The sequence below is a fragment of the Pelecanus crispus genome, chromosome 6, assembly GCF_030463565.1.
Source record: "Pelecanus crispus isolate bPelCri1 chromosome 6, bPelCri1.pri, whole genome shotgun sequence".
NCBI lineage: Eukaryota > Metazoa > Chordata > Aves > Pelecaniformes > Pelecanidae > Pelecanus > Pelecanus crispus.
The window spans coordinates 15,055,560-15,075,277 of record NC_134648.1 but is presented as its reverse complement, the minus strand read 5'-3'; the positions used below and the strand labels follow the sequence as shown (position 1 = coordinate 15,075,277).

The following is a 19,718-nucleotide window of genomic DNA, read 5'->3' as shown; positions in this document are numbered from 1 at the left end:
AGGCGGCCGGCACCCCCCGCTCCTCCCCGGAGCCCGGCGCCCTCGCACCCGCGGGGCGGCAGCAGCCGCTCCCCGCGCCCTGCCCTGCGGGGGGCGGCCGCCCCGCAGCCCCCGGCACCGGCCCGCGGCGTAACTCCGCCGTCCGAGAGGAAACCATCGTCATGGCCACCGCCACCCTCACCGCCCAGCCCCGCGGGCAGGTGCGGCGCCTTTCGTGCACGGAAGAGGCACGGGGGAAGCGGGGGGGGGGAGCGTAACGCCGATCCCCGCCGGCGGGGATTAGCGGGCAGCTGCCCGCCGGCCCATGCATCACCGGCGGAGGGCCCTTTGTCACGGCGCGGCCGCGCTGCACCTGCCCGCGCAGGATGTTTGCCCTGGCGCCGCAAGTACCGGGCCGGCGGGGGCGGGCGGACACGGGGGGGGGGCGCGGTGCGACGGGGCGGGGGGGGGGGGGTAAACTGCTGCCCGCCGGAGCGGGCGCCGGGAGCGGCGGGCCGGGCCGACGGCTCTGCAGCGGCTGGACGCGGAAAGCCCCTCCGCCGCCCCCCGAGAGCCGGGGGCTGGGAGCGCCTCTCCCGCCCGCCGTAAGCCGCGGGGCGTCTGCCGAGGCCGGCGGCAGCGGCAGGCACCGCCGTGCGTGCCCCGCGGTGGGGGCAATGCCCGGGCGCTCCCCCGAGCCCCGGCAGCCGCCGGAGGGGCGCGCAGGGCCGGCGGCCGGAGCAGGGGGGGCCGCTGACCCTCCCCGCAGCCCCGGCCCGGCCCGGCGCCGCCCTCGCCCCCCTGCACCGCCGGGCCCCGGCGCCGCAGCGAGCGGAGCCCCGCAGCGAGCGGAGCCCCGCACGTCGCCCGGCCGCCCCGCACCGCGGGCCCGGTGCCCGGCGCAGCTGGGTCGCTCGTTTCGCTGCTTGAAACGGGCGGGGGAGCTCTCCGGGCGGCCTCCCGGCGTTTCTGCGTTTCTCTTTTTGCAGAAGCCGACGGCACGGCTCGCTCCCGACGGCAGGAACCGCGCGTTTCACCGGGAGGTGAAGGAAGTTGGGGAGAACCGCGGGGCGGGTATTGGTTTTGTTGATGCGATTTTAGTTTTGAAGCTTAAAAGAGGAGCGCGAACATGCTGAAAAGCACACGCGAGTCGCTGATCATCCAGTGAGGGTTTCTTCTTCTCCCCCTGGCTGCCGGCCTTTAGAAATTTAAAATTTCGTTTTAAATAGCAGCTCCGTCGCACGTACGCTCGTCACGGGAATCCCCGGGAGAAAGAGTTTAAGTATTTGATTTTCAATCCCTTCCGTTTCCACGGCTCCTATTCTGTTTTTTAAGCTAGTTTTTTTCTGAAGTTGCATTTACAAACGTTGGGTAGGACCTAAAGGAACGGCTCAGCATCGCTTTCGCCGTTTTAACGTGATTTGTACAGCTACACCAACAGAAATAAAGGGCAGGAACTTAAATGACCGGGCTTCCAGTCAGACATTTCCCTCTCTCTCTCCCCCCCACCCCACTGTTCCTTTCCTCTTCCTATGTTAACAGTTAATCGTTCACATTTGCTTTGGGGATTTATCTACTCCTTGTCCACATAGACTGTTCCTGGTTTAACCTTAAAAAATCCAGACGACTCTGTTGGAATAGCATATTTCAGTTCTTCAGGGAGGAAAAAGTTCGTATTTCATCTTGTGGTTGATTCCAGTCAGTTCAAGTCCTTTTCTTGCCAGTACGACTGAGCCTGGGGCTGGAGCCTGTAGGATGCGGTGATTACAGGATTTTAGATGCCAACATTTCTACTTTAAGCTTTCACAAGAAGAAATGTAAATTTAAAGCAACAGGTATGAATGCCAATGGATCTACTTTTGTGCACGTATAGATGAAATAGTACTTGGATGTTGGCAAGCACTTTGGCTGCTCCTTGCCAGCGCTAATGGAGGGACTCCCAGCTGGAACGCTTGTCCTATTTTTCCCCTCAGCTATACGTCATCTGGTCTCACCAGATATATTTTCTTTTTGCAAACCTCTTTCCTTGTATACGTAAGATGGAAAAGAAAGACAGTTTACCCAGTCCAAAGCAGTCCAAAGACCAGTTTGTCTATTTTTGAAGCTGTAAAAAAGATACAGGATTTTCACAGGATAACGGTCTCCTGTTGCTAGATAAATCCCAAACTAGAGGTTAAGTATTCATGGAAAAACTAGCATAGCAGGGTACTTCTGAGCACTGCACTAGGAAAGCAAGACATTCACTGAAACACTCTGTTCCAAGGAACTTGTTCTGCTTTTTTCAGTGCCTGATAATGTACCAGGTAAAATAAATAATGGGTAAAAGCAGATGAAATGAAGAGCTACAGAATGACTGGATTTTTTTTTAAGAAATCAGATGATCTAATGTAACCTGCAGCTCCAAGTAAGAGGAATTTCCTCTTCAAAGAAATTTATTTAAATTTGTAGGGAATAAGAAAAATCTGTCCTATTTTAAAGTTACTTTCTTTCTCTAAACTAGATATAACTCCTTACAATATTCTACTGTTTTATATTATTTAACCAATATATTCTAAAGTGCAACCATTTTTTCTACTGTAAATACTGCCATTATGTCAACAAGCCATAGACACTGCAGTGAGGTTCTTAAATGTTACCAGCTGACATGCTGTTTAAACAAAAGTATCACATCTTTTTATTACACTGAGATTTTTGTTCAATAATAAAATGTAATTCTTCAAGGTAGACAAAACTGTGACCTGCACAGACAAAATTTCCATTCCCAAGAATGGTTCATAATCTGACAAGAGAGGACCCTAGAAAAAGGAAAGGGCAGACAGTGATGATGCCACGATCCACAGGCGCGGTAAGTTCTTCACAGAGAGAGGTGAGCGTGATTCAGGTCTCCACTCTCTCTAAGCTTGTTCTTCATAGCACCTAATTAAGCCTTTTGCAGATAAGGACGATTCATGATAAAACCCCCTGTAAAAGTCACATGGTCTTTCTTTACGAAGAGAAGCTGGGGAGTTATTTATCTGTGTTTCTAGTGGATGGGTAGTCTATCTGATTCAGGATCCTGTCTCCGCAAAACAGCCAGAAAACACTGCCACCTAAGACGACTCTACAAGCCACGTGGGGGAAAGTGAGCACTATTGAGCTCCTGTGAAAGCTGCTTTCTAACGTTTCATTGTAATCTGTTCTGCAGAAAATTATATGACCTAAGGCAGAGTTAACAACATTGTACTGTTATAAAAGCAAGCTGTATATTAACAGGAATATCGTGTTAAAGGCCCAAGAGGTAATCCTTATACTCTGCTTCTTGCTGATAAGATCTAGATCTGCTAGCGTACTCTGTTCGGGACAGCATGCCATACCTCAAAAAGACTGGGGCAAGGTGGAGAACGTCCAGAAAAATACCAGTAGGAGTTATCAGAGATCCCGTAACACGATTTAGGAGAACAAACTCAAAGACTGGGGAAACAGCTAACAGAAGGAAAGACTATGGAGAAATGTGATAACAAAAATATAAATACCTGCCATGGAGCAGTAATAATCTACACGCTGGTACTATATACAAAACAACAAAAATATATGGGCTTAAAAGGCAACAAAGGAGATGCCAAACATTAGAAAGAGCTTTCTACAATTGAGATTAATGACATATAAGTTGCATTGCAGTTATGGCATATCTTTCACTGGAGGGTTTTATGGCATGGTAGTCTAACATCTGTCAGGAATGACATGTACAGTTGATATGCTCTGAGGAAGGAACATAATCAACTAGATATGCTCTCTTCATACCTTTCACCTCCAATTTCTGTGATTCTGTAACTTTAATAGCTAGAGACTGGCTTGAACTCTGAAACATAACACCTTACCTGTCCAACCTTTTGTTAGCATTTGCTTTTGCAAAACTTACATCCCTAATTGGTCTAATCCTTTGCTTAATTCTGCTTCCATAGCCTCCAAAAGGCCATATTCAGATTAGAATAGGCTCACATCAAGCTTATCCACACAAAGAACATTTTACCTATCCATCTTGTAGTTTGGTTTGAATTTGGCCCAGAAATGAGAGCCTCTTTTTTATAAAAATGAAGTACTTTCCCGAGAACCAGAACACTGATATAGATCCCAGCACTAAAGCATTTCCTTTTTAACGGGCATTAAATCTGGATTTAGGCTGCTTCAGTGACTACTTTTGAGAAAGTGGAACTGCTGTTGAACAAATTAGTGAGAAACCTATTAATCAGTCTGGAAGCAAATTTTCTTCCAAAATGCCTTAGAAAAGTTTCCAGGCTGATGTATGGAAGACACCTTAAACAGATCAGCGTTGCATTGTTTTAATCTCATTGAAGCATTCCCACTGAGCTTTCTTGCTCAGTAGGTTTTGCAGCAGTTTCCCTGTATATATTCAAAATCCAGCGCAGAGTAATCTTTTAAAACAAACTGTGACACGCTGTCCTGCGCTGAGGTTTGCTCGGCAAGGCAGAAGGGGCAGACCACAAGGAAGCTGGCTATGGCTCTGTCATCTTCTGTCCTGCATTACGGCAGCTCAGCCTCTGAGCACGTTCACAGAGGCTCCAGCCCTATCTCATGCTACCTGGCAACACGCTCCCCACCCTCTGACAACTGGCAAAACTCCAGCCAGACCCAGTTCTGTCCCAGGCTGCACCTCCAATAGGCTGGCAAGGGGAATCCTTGCGAGAGGAACTCGCAGCTCACCAAATACAGCCAGGGGCAGACCTGCAGCATGACCAGGGTAGCACAATGGGATGAACTATGGACAAAAATCTCACTCTGAAAATATTACAAAATCGGCACCCATTTCCACTTCAGCTTTATGCATTCTGCAGGTAAGATAAGAGTTGAACAAACTCCTTGTCTGGAAAACAACTTCAGAACAGAAAACTAACCTTGTTAAGCAATCGCGTACTTCTCAAACTTTGATTTGATTGCTTGCACAAGTGCTATGCTACTATCTTACATGTCATCAGAGCATGTCAGCAAAAATACGGTGAGAAACTATATCCCAAGTCCTCAAGTTAATCCCATGCTCGTTCTTTACAGGATGTAAGAAGGGTGGAAGATCTCATGTCATCATTTCATTCTTTGTCTTGATAGTACTGAGGTCTGATTAAGCCACAGTGTAACTTAGTATTTTTCTCAGTCCCTTCCAGGACCGTTCAGTTGTCCTGGCGTTGTTAGGTACTACAGCTGTACACCCCTGCTGTTCCCGGTACTGCCATCTGGGTGAGGAGGACCCGGTGCAATTGTTTCTCAGCTGGCTGTTTAATTCTTTGACTCTTGACAAAAGGAACTTGTGCAAGGGCAATGATTTAGCCTGTACCTTCAGCTTAATCGGGGACCAAAAAACATCTCTCTCCTTTCACTGCTGGTAAATAGTACATGAAGGCAAAGGCTATTACAATGTAATATTTGCTAATCTACTTACAGCAGAGTTTCTGGGAACCAATAGTCGTATGAGATTATAAATTAAAAAGATAAATTTCTAAATTTATGCATAAAATTGACCTGAGCATACTCTGAAAGAGCCAGCAAATAAAATAGGCCAAAACTATTTTTGAAGTTACAGTCTTTAAGCCAGTGTCATAACTTTCTGAGTCTGCCTGACAAACATAAAAAGTGTAGGCACAGTAGGACTGTGGTTAAGGAAAAGGGTTTTTTCAGCAACCAATCACCAAATTCACCAGGGAAAACATTAGATGTGTTTTTTCTGTTTTAGCAAATCTATAAAGCACCTACATATTTATAGGCTTAGCTAAGGAGATAATTGTAACATAGAAATTGATCATTCACTATGATGATATAGGTATGTTAAAAAGAGCTATGTGAGTGTAACAGGTAACACCATGTGACTAAACTTGCTAGTGGGCTTACGAAATTAATTTCTTCAATGAGAAGCATGCCTATTTTACATACATCTATACAGATCTCTTTCTTTTCCCTGCCCCACCCTCAAAGAAAAGGAGCAAAATCTTTACATTTCTGGCCATAAAGAAGTTGTTCTCCTGTAGGACATTTTATAAATAAGGGCATGACTTCACTGGACAAGAGACATTATTCTAGGAATGGGAAGCACTTTAGCCTGATAAAGGTTTACCTTGTTTTCTAGAAGTGCAGCAATGATGTCAATGCTAAAGAGTAAGAAAGCTGAAGCCTGTTTCAAACTGTAGCTGAATACAAGTTTGTGAGATATTTAATGGAACTTGGAAACTCTTTAATTTTTCTCCCAAGAGTGTAATAGAGTTATCATCAGGATCTTAATATTGTTACTAAAAGAACAGCCACATCTGTCAGTATATTTCTTCAAAAGTCAAAGCTATGTATATGCATGCGTAGTCACTCCCCGTCAAAGAATTGCTTTCTGCTTTTCTTGAGAAGACAGGAACACAATCATTTCCTGTTACTCGATTGTCTCCAACTTCTCCTTACAGAATTTACAATGCAAAGTAATTGTAAATCTTGATGACTGGAATGTTTTAGAATTTAATAAAGATACATGCTTTAATGGGTTTCTTTACTCAGCCATCATTTTTTATAATTGAAATAAAAAAAACCTTTACTCATCCTATGAATTTGCTCATTTGATCATCTGTGATTAAGATGAGTAAAACCTTCCCAAAGAAGCAATTCAGCACAGGCTGCCCCCATGCTTCTGAAGGAATGAAAGGAAAAAAAATGCGTCAGAAACTGGCAAGAAATCCTGCCCTTGGACAGCCACTGGAGTCTTGCATCCCTAAACCTGCATTCTTAAGTGATTTCAGCTGTCCACAAGGGTTTATTTATCACTTACTTTTGACAACTTTCAGTCATATTTATCCATGCTGGTCCTTTTTTCCTCCATTTAATCATGCATCCTTTAGAGCTTCTGGGATCTTTAATCCTGGCTTATTCACCACCTTTTTGCATTTGGCTTGACTAAAATGGATTTTACTGTTCTGCAATCATGCTCTTCAGTTTCTCTTCCTCTGTTAGAGTGGACAACACAACCATCTCTTGTCCATCACCAAGGCTCAAACACTACAGTAAGGTCAGTTTTGACTGTTCGCTCCCCTGCTTGAAGATAATTGTCAAATCTTGTCTGCTTTTTTCCCCCATACAAGTCTATTCCTTTCTTTTTAGCCAAACATTTGGACTTTTCTTCTGTATTTTTCTTCTCTTCTTAGGTCTTTCCTATGCTATTTTTTTCTCCTGTTTCTCCCCTTCAAAATGCTTGCTGCCAAAACTGTCGATCACCTTTCCTTTCTTTTCTTACACAGATGCAGTGGAAATCACGATCATCTAAAACTTTGGGTGCATGTGAAGTATTACACACTTAAATAACAGAACACTGAAGATAAGCAATAAAAATCAATCAAAGCAATAGTACCTCTTCCTATGTTTCCTCCAACACTTTGAGAACTATTCAAGTGTCTTATTGAGGGGAGGATGAGGGGAGAAAGTACCAACCTCTTTTTTCCAAAGACAGAATCTTATGTACATAACGCTTTACATCCTTCTAACTGAGACCGCAATAGTAACCGTATGTGTGTACAGCATACCGTACACCGTGTAATTACGTGACCTATCTGGCACAGTGACATTTCTACTCCCACTATAATCAACAGCAATTTCACCTTGCAAGTTAATTCTGTATAATTGTCTGTAGACTGTGAATTAATTAGTCTTTCTCACACTGTTTTGAAGTGTTTTCTGACCAGCCAGTCTGTGTACCTCTATTCACCTGAATATGCTGAGCTAAAGTGTTTGGAGAGCCTGTCTTTGTTTAAATGTGTGTAAGTAATTAGGTTTAAATCTATCATCTGTTTGAGTTTGCATGCTTCAGCGCAACTTCTTAAGCACATTGTATGTCTTGTTTTAATCCTCGGCCATTTCTCCTCATTCTGCCTCTGGCTGGAGCCAAGCTGAGGTCCTGAATCTCTTGCCCTCTGGTGAGAAACCTTAAGGCACTGACATTGGAATACTGACATTTTTTGCAGGTATGGCCCAAATAATTCACTTAAAACACCAGGCAGTATCGTACTGGAAGAAAAGATGAAGAAATAACTTGGAAGAAGAATGAAAAAAAATAAACCTCCAGCAGTGCTCAAGCCACTTCTTTGTATTCTGACAAACTGGGTAAGATTTTGATATAGGACGCTGGCATTGACACGTGCTTTACAGGCATTTTGCAGCTAGGACAAAGAAAGGTGCTGAGGCAAATAAAACTGACTCCTTGTTGTGTGAAGATTCACCTGAAAATCAGAGTATGTTGCTTTATTGACCCGTGGAAACCAGCACAGAGCCTGGTCCAGGAACCAGCCCAACCAGCGTTCCGTGCATGACAACACACAGGCATCAACAACTCCGGCTGAGAAAACCGGGTCAGCATCGTTGCACTTGCCTTCATTAAAAGTTACGGGTGTATTGTTCGGTCATATACACGTGACATTTATCGTTCCTTCTCAGTCTACCCATCCTGGGCAAACGTGAGCAAGCCCACTCTTTGAATCCTGCTCTCTTTTTACTCTTCATAGCCTCGTGCTCTCTTCACCAAGCACCCAGGCAGCCAGTTTGGTCGTCCTGAAGCCTCGCAGATGCCTTGCAGCCAGACTGCCGGCCAAAAAGCTACACTTTGTCACTTCCCAGCTCCCCTCCTTGTTCCCTTGTTGTACCCACAGCTCTTACCTCCTCTCTGTACTCTCAAAGCAACGGCCTTTGCTGTGTTTGAGTTCTTGACCACCTGCCTTCTGAGCAACATCTGAGGCCCTCCTCGGTTTTTGTGCCATGTACTCTCAGGTCAGTATTGCCACATTCTAAGCAGAATGTCCCATCACAGGAACGTACTGAGAATTAAGCATTTTATGGTTAGATTATCAAGGATGTAGCGCATTTTGACCAGTCAGGTTATTAATGAACTTCATCAGCATAAGTTTTTTATCAGTTTAGATCTTATCAACGTTTTTATGAATCTATGCAGAGATATTCAGTTGAACTCAACAAAAAAGAAATCTCAAGTTGGAAACATAGCATAGAGATTTTAGCTGGGCAGGAACGCTTCTGTTACGCCTAAAATTGCTTGTAAAACAGCAATAACGGAATAGCAAAACCAGCGTGAGTAGAAACAAATCTGAGTTTTTTTATCAAGTGTTTTAGGAGGATGTCATGTTGCATAGCAGCATTGCTTTCTTAGCTCTGCAGTAAATGATCTTCAGCAACTCAAGTCCCTTTTCCTGAGGCATCATCCCGCTGAGTAACAATAGCCTTTAGACGTTATGTATGCGATTTCCTTGCTGCTTGGTCACATGAACTGGGGACATTTCCTTCTCGCTGCCCGCTGCAGCATTGGCATTGCTGTTAGCTGGGTCAGATGACAGGCTGCGCAATACAGGGAATTCTAGGCACGGCATGTGAGGCTGCCACCCACCCACCTACTAGCAGAAATCTGTCAGGTACGCAGATTCCCTGGGTTGCGGCTGGAAAGGGCAGAGACGGGAACACGGTAGGATTTATTGGCTCAAGGCTGCCCTGGCCCGAAGAAGCTCTGGGGAAGACATCTCGAAACTGCGGATTTTTGCTTCCCCAGAGACTTAACAACGAGCAAACAATTGCTTGTAACTTTTCTCAGCTGTCAAGGTGAGCATAGGAAGCCCACAGCCAGCAGCGGTTTTTCAACACTTCATAAACCGGGAGGGAGCAACTTTTAGTATTATTCCGGGGGAAAAAAAAAAAAAAAAAAAGCAGAAGCAAACCACGCGGGGACCGAGACCCGATTTCTGCGCTCCCGCAGGCACAGGACAGCCCCTGCCCAGCGCTGTGTCCGGGCGGGGCGATGCGGACCGCGGACCCACCGCCGGGGACCCCCGCGGGAGGCGCCGCCACCCCCGCCCGCAGCCAGCGCGGCGGCATCGGCACCGGCACCGGCACCCGCACCGGCACCCGCACCTGCAGCGGCACCCACACACGCACCCACACCGGCAGCGGCACCCACACCCGCACCGACACCCGCACCCGCAGCGGCACCCACACACGCACCCACACCGGCAGCGGCACCCACACCCGCACCGACACCCGCACCCGCAGCGGCACCGGCCCCGCCCACCCGCCGCGGGCCCGCGCCCGCGCCCGCCCAGCCCGCCCCCGCCTGACGTCAAGGGGCGGGGCCCCCGCGGGCCAATGAGCGCGGGGCGGCGCCGCCACCGCCCAATGAGGGCGGCGGGCCGCGGGCGGCGGCAGGAGGAAGCGGCGCGGCGGCGGCGCGGGGCGATGTGGCCGGCGGCGGCGGGGGGCCCGGGCGCGGCGGCGGCGGGCAGCGGCGCCTGCCTCCTCCTCCTGCTGCTGGTCGCCGTGCTGGCGCTGGTCATGCGGCAGCTGCTGAAGCAGCGGCGGCCGCCCGGCTTCCCGCCCGGCCCCGCGGGGCTGCCCCTCATCGGCAACATCCACGCCCTGGGCGCGGAGCAGCCGCACGTCTACCTGCGGCGGCAGAGCCAGATCCACGGGCAGGTACCGCCGCCCCGGCGGCGTTTGCCGCCTCCTCGCCCTCCCCCCCCCCCCCCCCCCCCCGGGGCGGGAGCGGGGCGGGCTGGGTCGGGGCGGGCAGCGCTGCCGGGGGCAGCCGGGCGGGCTCTCCCCGAGCGGGCGGCCCCGGCGCTGCCGCGGAGCCCGGACCCGCCGCGGCAGCACGGCGCGCCCGGCCGGGGGCAGCTGTCCCGCCGCCCGGCCCCGGCCCGGAGCGGCTGTCGGTGCCCGCGCCCCGCCGCGGAGCGAGCAGCGCGGCGGAGGCGGCCGCCCCGGGGCGGAGGCAGCGGCATGGTGGGCGGAGCAGCCCCGGCGGCTGAGGGGAGCGGGGCCGAGCGCCCGGTACCCGGCCGGTAGCGGGGCCGGCAGCTCAAGGCTCTGGCCAAAGCGGTGCTGCGGGCAGCCCTTGCCGCGGGAGCGGAGGCAGAGCCGTGCCGGCGAGAAGTTTTGCGCCTCCCTTCTGCCGGGGCTCCCCCGCTCGGTCGGTGGAGGCGGAGAGGAGCTGTGGCGCGCCCGGCTCTCGCTTTTATTTTATTTTTTTTTGGTGCGATGCTTGAACGGGCGTCCTGCTGCAAGTGGAAGTAACTCGCTAGTTTCATATCCACAAGTCTTGGGCACGCCAGCAGGGCTTAAAATTAACAAAATTACAACCACCAAATAGCAGGCACTTGGATAATGCAGCATTTTCACTGAAAACACTGCGCTTCAAAGCACCTTCAGTGGGGTATTTGGAATACTTACAGTCAGTATAACTACGTAACAGTGGATTTTTTCTTTTTTTCATGGCTTCTTATATATCAGGCATTTCTTTTCATCACTCAGTTTCAAGCAACCAATCTATTCTTGCAAGCTTCATAAAAGTTAAACCCCAGCTAGATCTAGCAGGGAAAGGCAGGTAGGCGTTAGCATTTGTAAGCATGTCTGTGTACACGTGCATGGACACACACGCGGACAGACACACGTACGTTTCGGTAGCAGCTGCCCAGTCGGTGCGCAGAGGCTGCCCAGCCATTCCATGTGCCTGCACGTCTCCAGAGTAGTCAGAACACCTGTGGTGTTCCAGTTAGCAGGATTATCGCGGGAGGTCTGTGAAGGACTGAGCTTTGTGTCCAACAAACAATGGTTTGTCTAGAAAATCATGTCCTTCAAACTGATAGAAGTGTTTAACACCCCTAACAAGCAAATAAAACTGTTGCTAGGACTTTAGTCTGTCAAAAGCTTTTGCCCAGATTATTTATGAAAGCTACGGCAGAAACAGAATAGTCACAGTCTTGTCATGAATGAGAAGCAAAGCCAAGTGCGCAAATTAAACGCATGCTAAATGGCAGAAACAAAAGGATAGGATTATCTTTTGTTTCATTTATTTTGGCAATAGGAAAAAGTAAGTGTGTTTCAAGCAAAATACTAGGACAAACAGAATGGAAATAGGAAGCGTAATGTGTCATCAAATAAACTAAGCTTTCTACTTGCCTGGAATGCTGTATGTAGTTCTAGTCACCTGCTGTCAGAAATGACCCTGCAGAATTTGAGACAACTTGAAGATGGCATGTCAGGGTTTGGGGGGCTCTGGAAAAATGCAACGAAAGGATTTTTTTCTTAAATTATGTATGACATAGGAAGAAAAATAAGCTATGATCAAAGTATACGAAACTCACAAATGGTTTGCAGAAATATATTGGGAGTTTCGTCTTGTCACATAAAAAAGAAGAGCCATTATAACAGTGAAAATAATCGTTTGCTAAAATAGAGTAGTCACAGAATCATAGAATCATTTAGGTTGGAAAAGACGCTTAAGATCGTTGAGTCCGACTGTTAACCTAGCACTGACAGGTCCACCACTAAACCATGGCCCTAAGTGCCGCATCTACATGTCTTTTAAATACCTCCAGGGATCAACCACTCCCCAGGACAGCCTGTTCCAATGCTTGACAATCCAGTTGTCAACCCAGTGACAAGCCAGTTCTCACAGAATGTATAATTAGGCTAACATTATTTCATATTGTGGAGGTCAACAGCTCTGAGATGAAGGAAAACCTAGAGGTTTGTGTAGGTAAAAATACAGATTTATAATGCTAAGAAAAGTATGGAAAGGGGTATAGGATTTCAATCATGAGTTTAGCCTTGGTTTTAATTTTTAAAATGTAGGTTAAGATTTTCGTTTTGTTTGTCCTGTATGCGCCTTCTGCAGGATGTACTGCATCTTTCTCCAAAGCTTCTCGCGCTAACCACTTCTGGAAACAGGAGATGGGACTAGCTGGGCTATACTGTCATGTGTTGGCTATCATCATGGCTCCCACTTCCTATCATCTGACGGTTCTTTGGGAGCCTGTGCAAAGTCAGCCGGTGTCCCGTTTCAGAGGCAGAAAGGACTGGATCCAGCTTGGTTGTTTTCACAGCTGACACCGCTTCTGTGTCTGCCGTTACTAAGTGACATGTTGGAAGTCTTCGTGATACGAACTTGCAGCTTCAGCCATAGTGCCCTTAACCAAATTAAGCTATTGGAATTTACCTTTACTGAGGCAGGGAGGAGGAGCAGATAGAGCAGGAAAGCTTTCCTCCCTCCTGTGGAAACAGTCTCAGCAAATTAGGAAAGTAGGCAATATATGTACTTTATTTCTAGTTTTTATATAAAAACTAGACCTTATATCTAATAATGTTATGTTATATACTTTTAAGTATATAATTATACTAAAATCTACTTATATCCAATAATGTTAGGGGACAGTACATTTTTTTCTGAAAAATACGCATTGTCGTACCAAATTCATGTTTTTTTAATGACTACATAAAAGCATCCCCAGTCCTTACTTTGGAGAGCTGGTCACCGTAGGTGCACAGCAAAGCACAGAATGTGGTGTGGGCTAATTTACTTTATCTTTTTACAGAGTAAATTAGCTCACAGCAGGCTCTATTGTGTAATGCCACAGTTGTATCACCTGTATGCCCTACTGAAGTATTCAAGTCTGTGTTTTGCGCTGATTTTCAGTGCTGTTTCACTTTTTCATGAGTTGTTTTTACTTGTTTTCATTATTTGTTCTTAAGATTTGGTTGTAATAGCGTTTTACAATTTCTATTATTTTTTCCCCCCCAAAGATCTTCAGTCTTGATCTTGGAGGTATATCTGCTATTGTACTGAATGGCTATGATGCAGTAAAAGAATGCCTTGTTCATCAAAGCGAAATTTTTGCAGATAGACCCTCTCTTCCCTTGTTTAAGAAGCTGACAAACATGGGAGGTAAGTGCTAATGTATTTTATATAAAAATGTAATTTTTGTCCAATACCTGGGTTTGTGATCACATGACACATTTGCATTAGCCGTTTTCTCTACTTCTTTATCTCCTTTCATAAAATACTTAATGCTTCTTTAAAGATATTATTTGGAAAGGATTGTCACTCTTGGACTATGTTCCATAGCAAGATGTGTGTAATTTTTTGTCTCGTTTTTTGTCTTGTTAAATAATTTTATTATGTTATGGGGGAAAGATAAAGCGTTGCATAAAATACTGTGTCAAAATATTTTTTCAGGCTTACTGAACAGTAAATATGGCAGAGGATGGACAGAACATCGCAAATTAGCTGTAAATACCTTTCGAATTTTTGGATATGGTCAAAAGTCCTTTGAACACAAAATTTCAGAAGAATCTATGTTTTTTCTTGATGCCATTGATACGTACAAAGGCAGACCATTTGATCTTAAGCACTTGATAACAAATGCTGTTTCAAACATTACTAATTTGATTATTTTTGGAGAACGTTTTACATACGAAGATACTGAATTTCAGCACATGATTGAGATTTTTAGTGAAAATATTGAATTAGCTGCTAGTGCTTCTGTATTTTTATATAATGCTTTTCCTTGGATTGGTATCTTGCCATTTGGGAAACACCAGCAGCTGTTTAAAAATGCAGCTGAAGTCTATGACTTTCTTCATGAGCTTATTGAACGTGTCTCTGAAAATAGGAAGCCTCAGTCACCTCGACATTTTGTAGATGCATATTTAGATGAGATGGATTGCAATGAAAATGATCCAGAATCTACATATTCAAGAGAAAACTTAATTTTCTCTGTTGGAGAACTCATCATAGCTGGGACAGAAACCACAACAAATGTTTTAAGATGGGCACTGTTGTTTATGGCTCTTTATCCAAACATTCAAGGTAAGAACTTTGACATTTTGAGGAACTGATAACGCTTTCCTATTGCAAATTTAAAATGCTTTTTCAAAGTGATTCAGTAATCCATAGTCGTAACCAAAAATGAAGGCTTGTATATATTATTCTAGCGTATCGCTTACCAAATGTACTATGGAGAGATGTGAAAAGCTTCTTTTATATGCAGATGAAGAGGATATCAAAATTATATCCTTGAAATGATATCCTTGTCAAACAATGATAAAATTTTAGCATATTATTTTGCAAATACATTTTTACAAAGCTTTAATATTTTTAATAAAGTATTTCTAATGTATTTTAGTGTTGTGAGGCATAATATTGGTTGGATGATGTACTGGTCTATGTAGTTAATAAATAATAAGCAAATGCAATTACATATGAAGTTAATAAAGTAAATTAAAAATGTAAAAACATCAGCAAAAATGTAAAACAGGTTGTGGTTAACAGTTTAGATACAATTTCTTTTTATCCTGAAGTGCCTCAATTCACAATAGATTCATGTATTATAGACATGTGTATACTTTTGGAAGAACAAAAATAGCATTTAAAAACAAAAATAAAAATACGCGTTACAGTCATTCTGAAGTAAGGCAACAATAGACGTTTGAATGCCAGCCCAGACGCTTTGTGTAGAAGTTTGGATTTTAGAACAGTGACGTTTCTTGTTTCACTGCCTCCACTTCGCTTTTCCTATGAAAATCTTAGCAGTGCTTAGTTCAACTAGGGACTTTCAGTATTTGGAGAAAGAGCAGCCTTAGATAACTTGGAAAGTTAGTACTGATACTTGACCAAAGAATATTGCTCTAACATTAATTTCACCGTCATCATCATCGTTTCAGAATGGGGATAACAACACTGCCTCTAGCTATAAGGCTCTTGAGATCTGAAGTTCTGCATAGGAACCAGATATCCTTATGTATAAAAGATTGTATTTTCTTATGGTAGTAGGTGCATGACTCTCTACCTTCTGATTTTCTCAGCTAGAATAATTTTTTATTTAAATTGGGTGGTCAAAAAGCAATCAGTATTTTAAAATTAGGGATCAAATTTTATATTTACTTTTAAGGTAAATATAGCTTTACTTGAAAAAAGTGAAAATTAAAATATGATGATAATGTATGTCAAGGTCTGACATGCTATAAACAATGAAAATCATTCAGATTAAATAAAGAAGTTGATGCCAAAACTCTTTTGTTGCTGCTATTATCATTATTTTAAGTCCCATATTCACTGAGCTGGTTAAAATATCTGGCAAAGCAAGTAGAACCAAAGTTCGCTCAAATGTCTCCTGAGAGCCGTAACCTCTTACATATTTTCTTATTTTCATTTACTCAACTATTTTAGTTAGTTGATTGATTAATTAATTGAACACAAGGAGACTGATTAAAGATTAAAAAAAGGAAAAATTTCTTCTAGCCTAGGATTAAAAGCAAGATCTAACAGTATTTGAGTTGTTAATTTTAAAAACTTTGAGGGACATACTTAAGAGAAATACATAGCTTCAGCTCACTAAGTACAGCTAATAATTTTTTTGTGGAAGCTTAAAACTGCAGTTGGTACTTTCAACCAGTCAGCACATTTCAGATGATTTAAAACAAATTATTTGAAAAAAAATTAAATGTTGCTTTTATGCTTCTGAGTACCACTGATTCATCTATGTGCTTTACACAGTATAATAAGAAAATCTACCAAAAAATATTTAATAAAATGAAAAAAAAAAAAAAAGAATTGGGTATTATAGGTACTTAATTTTTAGGATGCATATATACGTTGTCCATATCTTAGTTAAAAATATATTAAGTGCCATAATTAGTCAATAGGATATATTTATGCTTTACATTATATAAAAAGCCCAAATGCAAAAAGGTCCACTTAAAGTTTCTGATCAGTCTGTCCTGACTCACAAACAATATTCATATCTTAAAACAAGAACATCCTTATTTCTTCTCTATTAAGATCTGACCAAGATACTGGTTTTCAGTAAAGATCAAGAAAACTTTGTAGTTTCGTGTCTCCTATGCATTGGCCAATTTTGTAGAGATCCATTCACCTAGAATAATCTTGCTGATCTCAGATCTTGCAATATAATGAGTTTCTGAATTTGGATTCAAAATCAGTTCATCTGGATAAAAATAAAAATTACTGTTACCTTTCATTTATGTAGACTTTCTCTGTCCAAGTATTGCAATATACACTGATGCACCACTACATCACAGAAGGTACTTTCACTCAGCTGCTTTCACCTCTTTATTTTGATGTGAAACATTGTCACTTCAGGTTGAAAAACCTGGAGATTCTGGTAGAATTTTTCTGCCATTGCCCAGATTTTCATTATTGGTTCCACATGAATTGTAAAAGTCCAACTTTATTTTAGTTAGGAGCTGTTTGGTACTTTCAACAAAGAAAGTGTATCAGGAAAAAGAAGAGGCAGTTCGAATGCCTTTGAGACTATTTAACCTGTGAACTTAATTTTTAAAATAGCTTAAAAACCCCAGTGATCGAATTTGTTCCTTTTCGGTTAAATTCAGACTCCTGTCTGTCTTAACTCTCATTGTGTTGTATAGGATATTTTCAATTTAAGAGTGAATGATTTTACACTGTGACGATTCTAAAGAATCACAGCAGAATTAGACAAGGGAGAGTTCAAGTGGCTAATTTCAGTGTTATCTGTGTTCACTCGAGTATTTAATGTACTTTATCTTTGCAGTCTTTTGCTTGTTTCTTTAGTTTTGAAGAGCTCCAGAAATAAACATATGCACGAGCAAGTAAAAGTATGTTAAAACATGATTTTACTGAGAATAATTACTTTCAAAATGAAGATTACTGGAATATATGCTAGTAATAATTCCTGCTAGCAGGATAAGGAATACAGAGTCTAAATATAAAATTATAAGCTACTATATTTTATATACAATATTTCATGTTTCAGTATCCTTTTAAAAGTATATATTGTATAGCTTAAATTTAAAAATAAAGGATATCGCACAATAAACATCAGCTTTTATTCCTGTTCCTAACAGGACAAGTTCAGAAAGAAATAGATTTAGTCATTGGACCAAACAAAATGCCTGCCTTAGAAGAGAAATGCAAAATGCCATACACTGAGGCTGTTCTACATGAAGTTCTAAGATTCTGTAATATAGTTCCACTCGGTATTTTTCACGCAACTTCCAAAGATACTGTTGTGCGTGGTTACTCTATTCCTGAAGGCACTACAGTCATTACAAACCTCTACTCCGTTCATTTTGATGAAAAATACTGGAGCAATCCAGAAGTGTTCTTTCCTGAGAGATTTTTGGACAGCAGCGGGCAGTTTGTCAAGAAAGATGCATTTATTCCTTTTTCACTAGGTAAGACTGATTCCTTCCACTGTTTCTTTTCATAAATCTAGAGATGTATAACATATAAATGATGGCAATAAATCAGGAGTGGACAGAATGATATAAAATATCCACAGTTCTGATGAAACAGCTATTTTAAAGATATTCAATATAATGCCCTCTGGACATAATGCATTTTAGCATAATATCTTTTATATTGATGAGCCCTTTATTATATATAATCTAACAAAAACGCACAATATCATCTTATATCTGAGGAGTTTATACATTTTGTATCATTGCAGTACATAAGTGTTATTTGTTTCACAATTAGTAGTCATTTGCTGCTAAAGTTATTACATACAGGTGATTTACACAACCAGATTTCAAATTTCAGCACTTAGATCAGCACCAGAAATTGCAGATTTTATTCAGAACTAGCTTGGGGGTCAGCATGTAGCACTGCATTCTGTCATGAGGAAATATTCTGGCAGTCCTAAATATTTATGGATTTGTCTTTTGATGCCTGTAAACGTGGGTAATTTACCTTACATACGATTATCAACCTAAAATATTAGGTGTCCCTATAAGCTGACTGCCAGGGCTACCTCTTCAGTCCATAGAAAGATGTAGCCTTGTGTAGCGGGTGACTTAGTTTACTTGTCTGGGATACTTTTTCTCCAAAACATAGAAGGAAACAAGACAAGACAATTCCCTTGGAATAGATGCACATCATCTAAATGGCCAAAGTTAGATTTGGAGTCGTCCACATTTATTGTGTATTCTATTAAGTTTCTTTCTGCCTGTTTGACCTTACCAGTTCTAGATGTTGTTATCCATTCATCTGTGTCTTCCACAACCACATTTTCTCCCTGTAACTAGTCATACACGGAATGGGAACTAATATTTAAAGGCATTATCCAGACCTGTTTCATATCTTTCTACTTACCAAGTTACAACAATTGCCAGGTAATAATGACTGGCAGTAGATGTAATTAAGAAGATAGTAGGGAACAAAGGCTGAAATTCACAGTATCACTTTTTAAAACATCTTCTGCCTAGACTGACACTTCAAGACAAGATAAAGTAGCTAATAGCTTATCTACATAAATTTGAGAGAATTAGTTACAATGGCATTTGTGTAGTGAGAGGAACAAATTCTCTAAAATCTCTTTCTTGGTGTAAATTATCACCTATCCTATCTTACAGAATACTACCACCAAGTTCATACAGCTCCTCTTAGAACACAGAAATGACCGTTCCTATTCATAGTGAGAGTGAAAATGTAGTTGAACACATTTTAAGTCTTTTCAAAACCTTCTTTTCAATCCAGGAAGAAGACATTGTCTTGGAGAACAACTAGCTCGAATGGAAATGTTTTTGTTCTTCACTTCATTACTACAACGATTTCACCTGTGTTTTCCTCACGGCGTGATTCCAGATCTCAAACCAAGATTAGGCATGACATTACAACCACAGCCATACCTCATCTGTGCGGAAAGACGGTGAAGAGAAGGGTCTAGATGTCAGGTGGAGCACAATGCTCCAAGTTGCAGCTGAGGATCCACTTTGCCTTCTATTTCTAAATGTGTTCATGTCAGAAGAACGAAAACTTAAAGGACTTGCAGATAAATTCTGACTATTTGTGCACAAGTTAATAGTTTCTTTTTACTTGGTTTTCACCAAAAAAACCTCAACCAAAAATGTGAAACACATCCTGTGTTTAAAGTTGATGTTTTCACTCCAGA

The 19,718-nt window shown here is 43.1% G+C and overlaps 1 protein-coding gene across 1 annotated transcript; it reads left to right on the top strand.

The window, feature by feature from the left end:
• Nucleotides 1–10,224: 10,224 nt before the first annotated feature.
• CYP2R1 (cytochrome P450 family 2 subfamily R member 1) lies at nt 10,225–19,479 on the top strand. Its single transcript, XM_075712128.1, has 5 exons — nt 10,225–10,461; nt 13,570–13,711; nt 14,003–14,635; nt 17,671–18,000; nt 19,304–19,479. The coding sequence occupies exons 1-5, from the start codon at nt 10,225–10,227 to the stop codon at nt 19,477–19,479; spliced, it is 1,518 nt and encodes a 505-aa protein (XP_075568243.1).
• Nucleotides 19,480–19,718: the final 239 nt, after the last annotated feature.

Coding starts and splice junctions, on each gene's coding strand:
- CYP2R1 (XM_075712128.1), top strand. CDS start 10,225: ATGTGGCCGGCGGCGGCGGGGGGCCCGGGCGCGGCGGCGGCGGGCAGC. Junction 10,462..13,569: donor AGAGCCAGATCCACGGGCAG/GTACCGCCGCCC, acceptor TCCCCCCCAAAG/ATCTTCAGTCTTGATCTTGG. Junction 13,712..14,002: donor GAAGCTGACAAACATGGGAG/GTAAGTGCTAAT, acceptor ATATTTTTTCAG/GCTTACTGAACAGTAAATAT.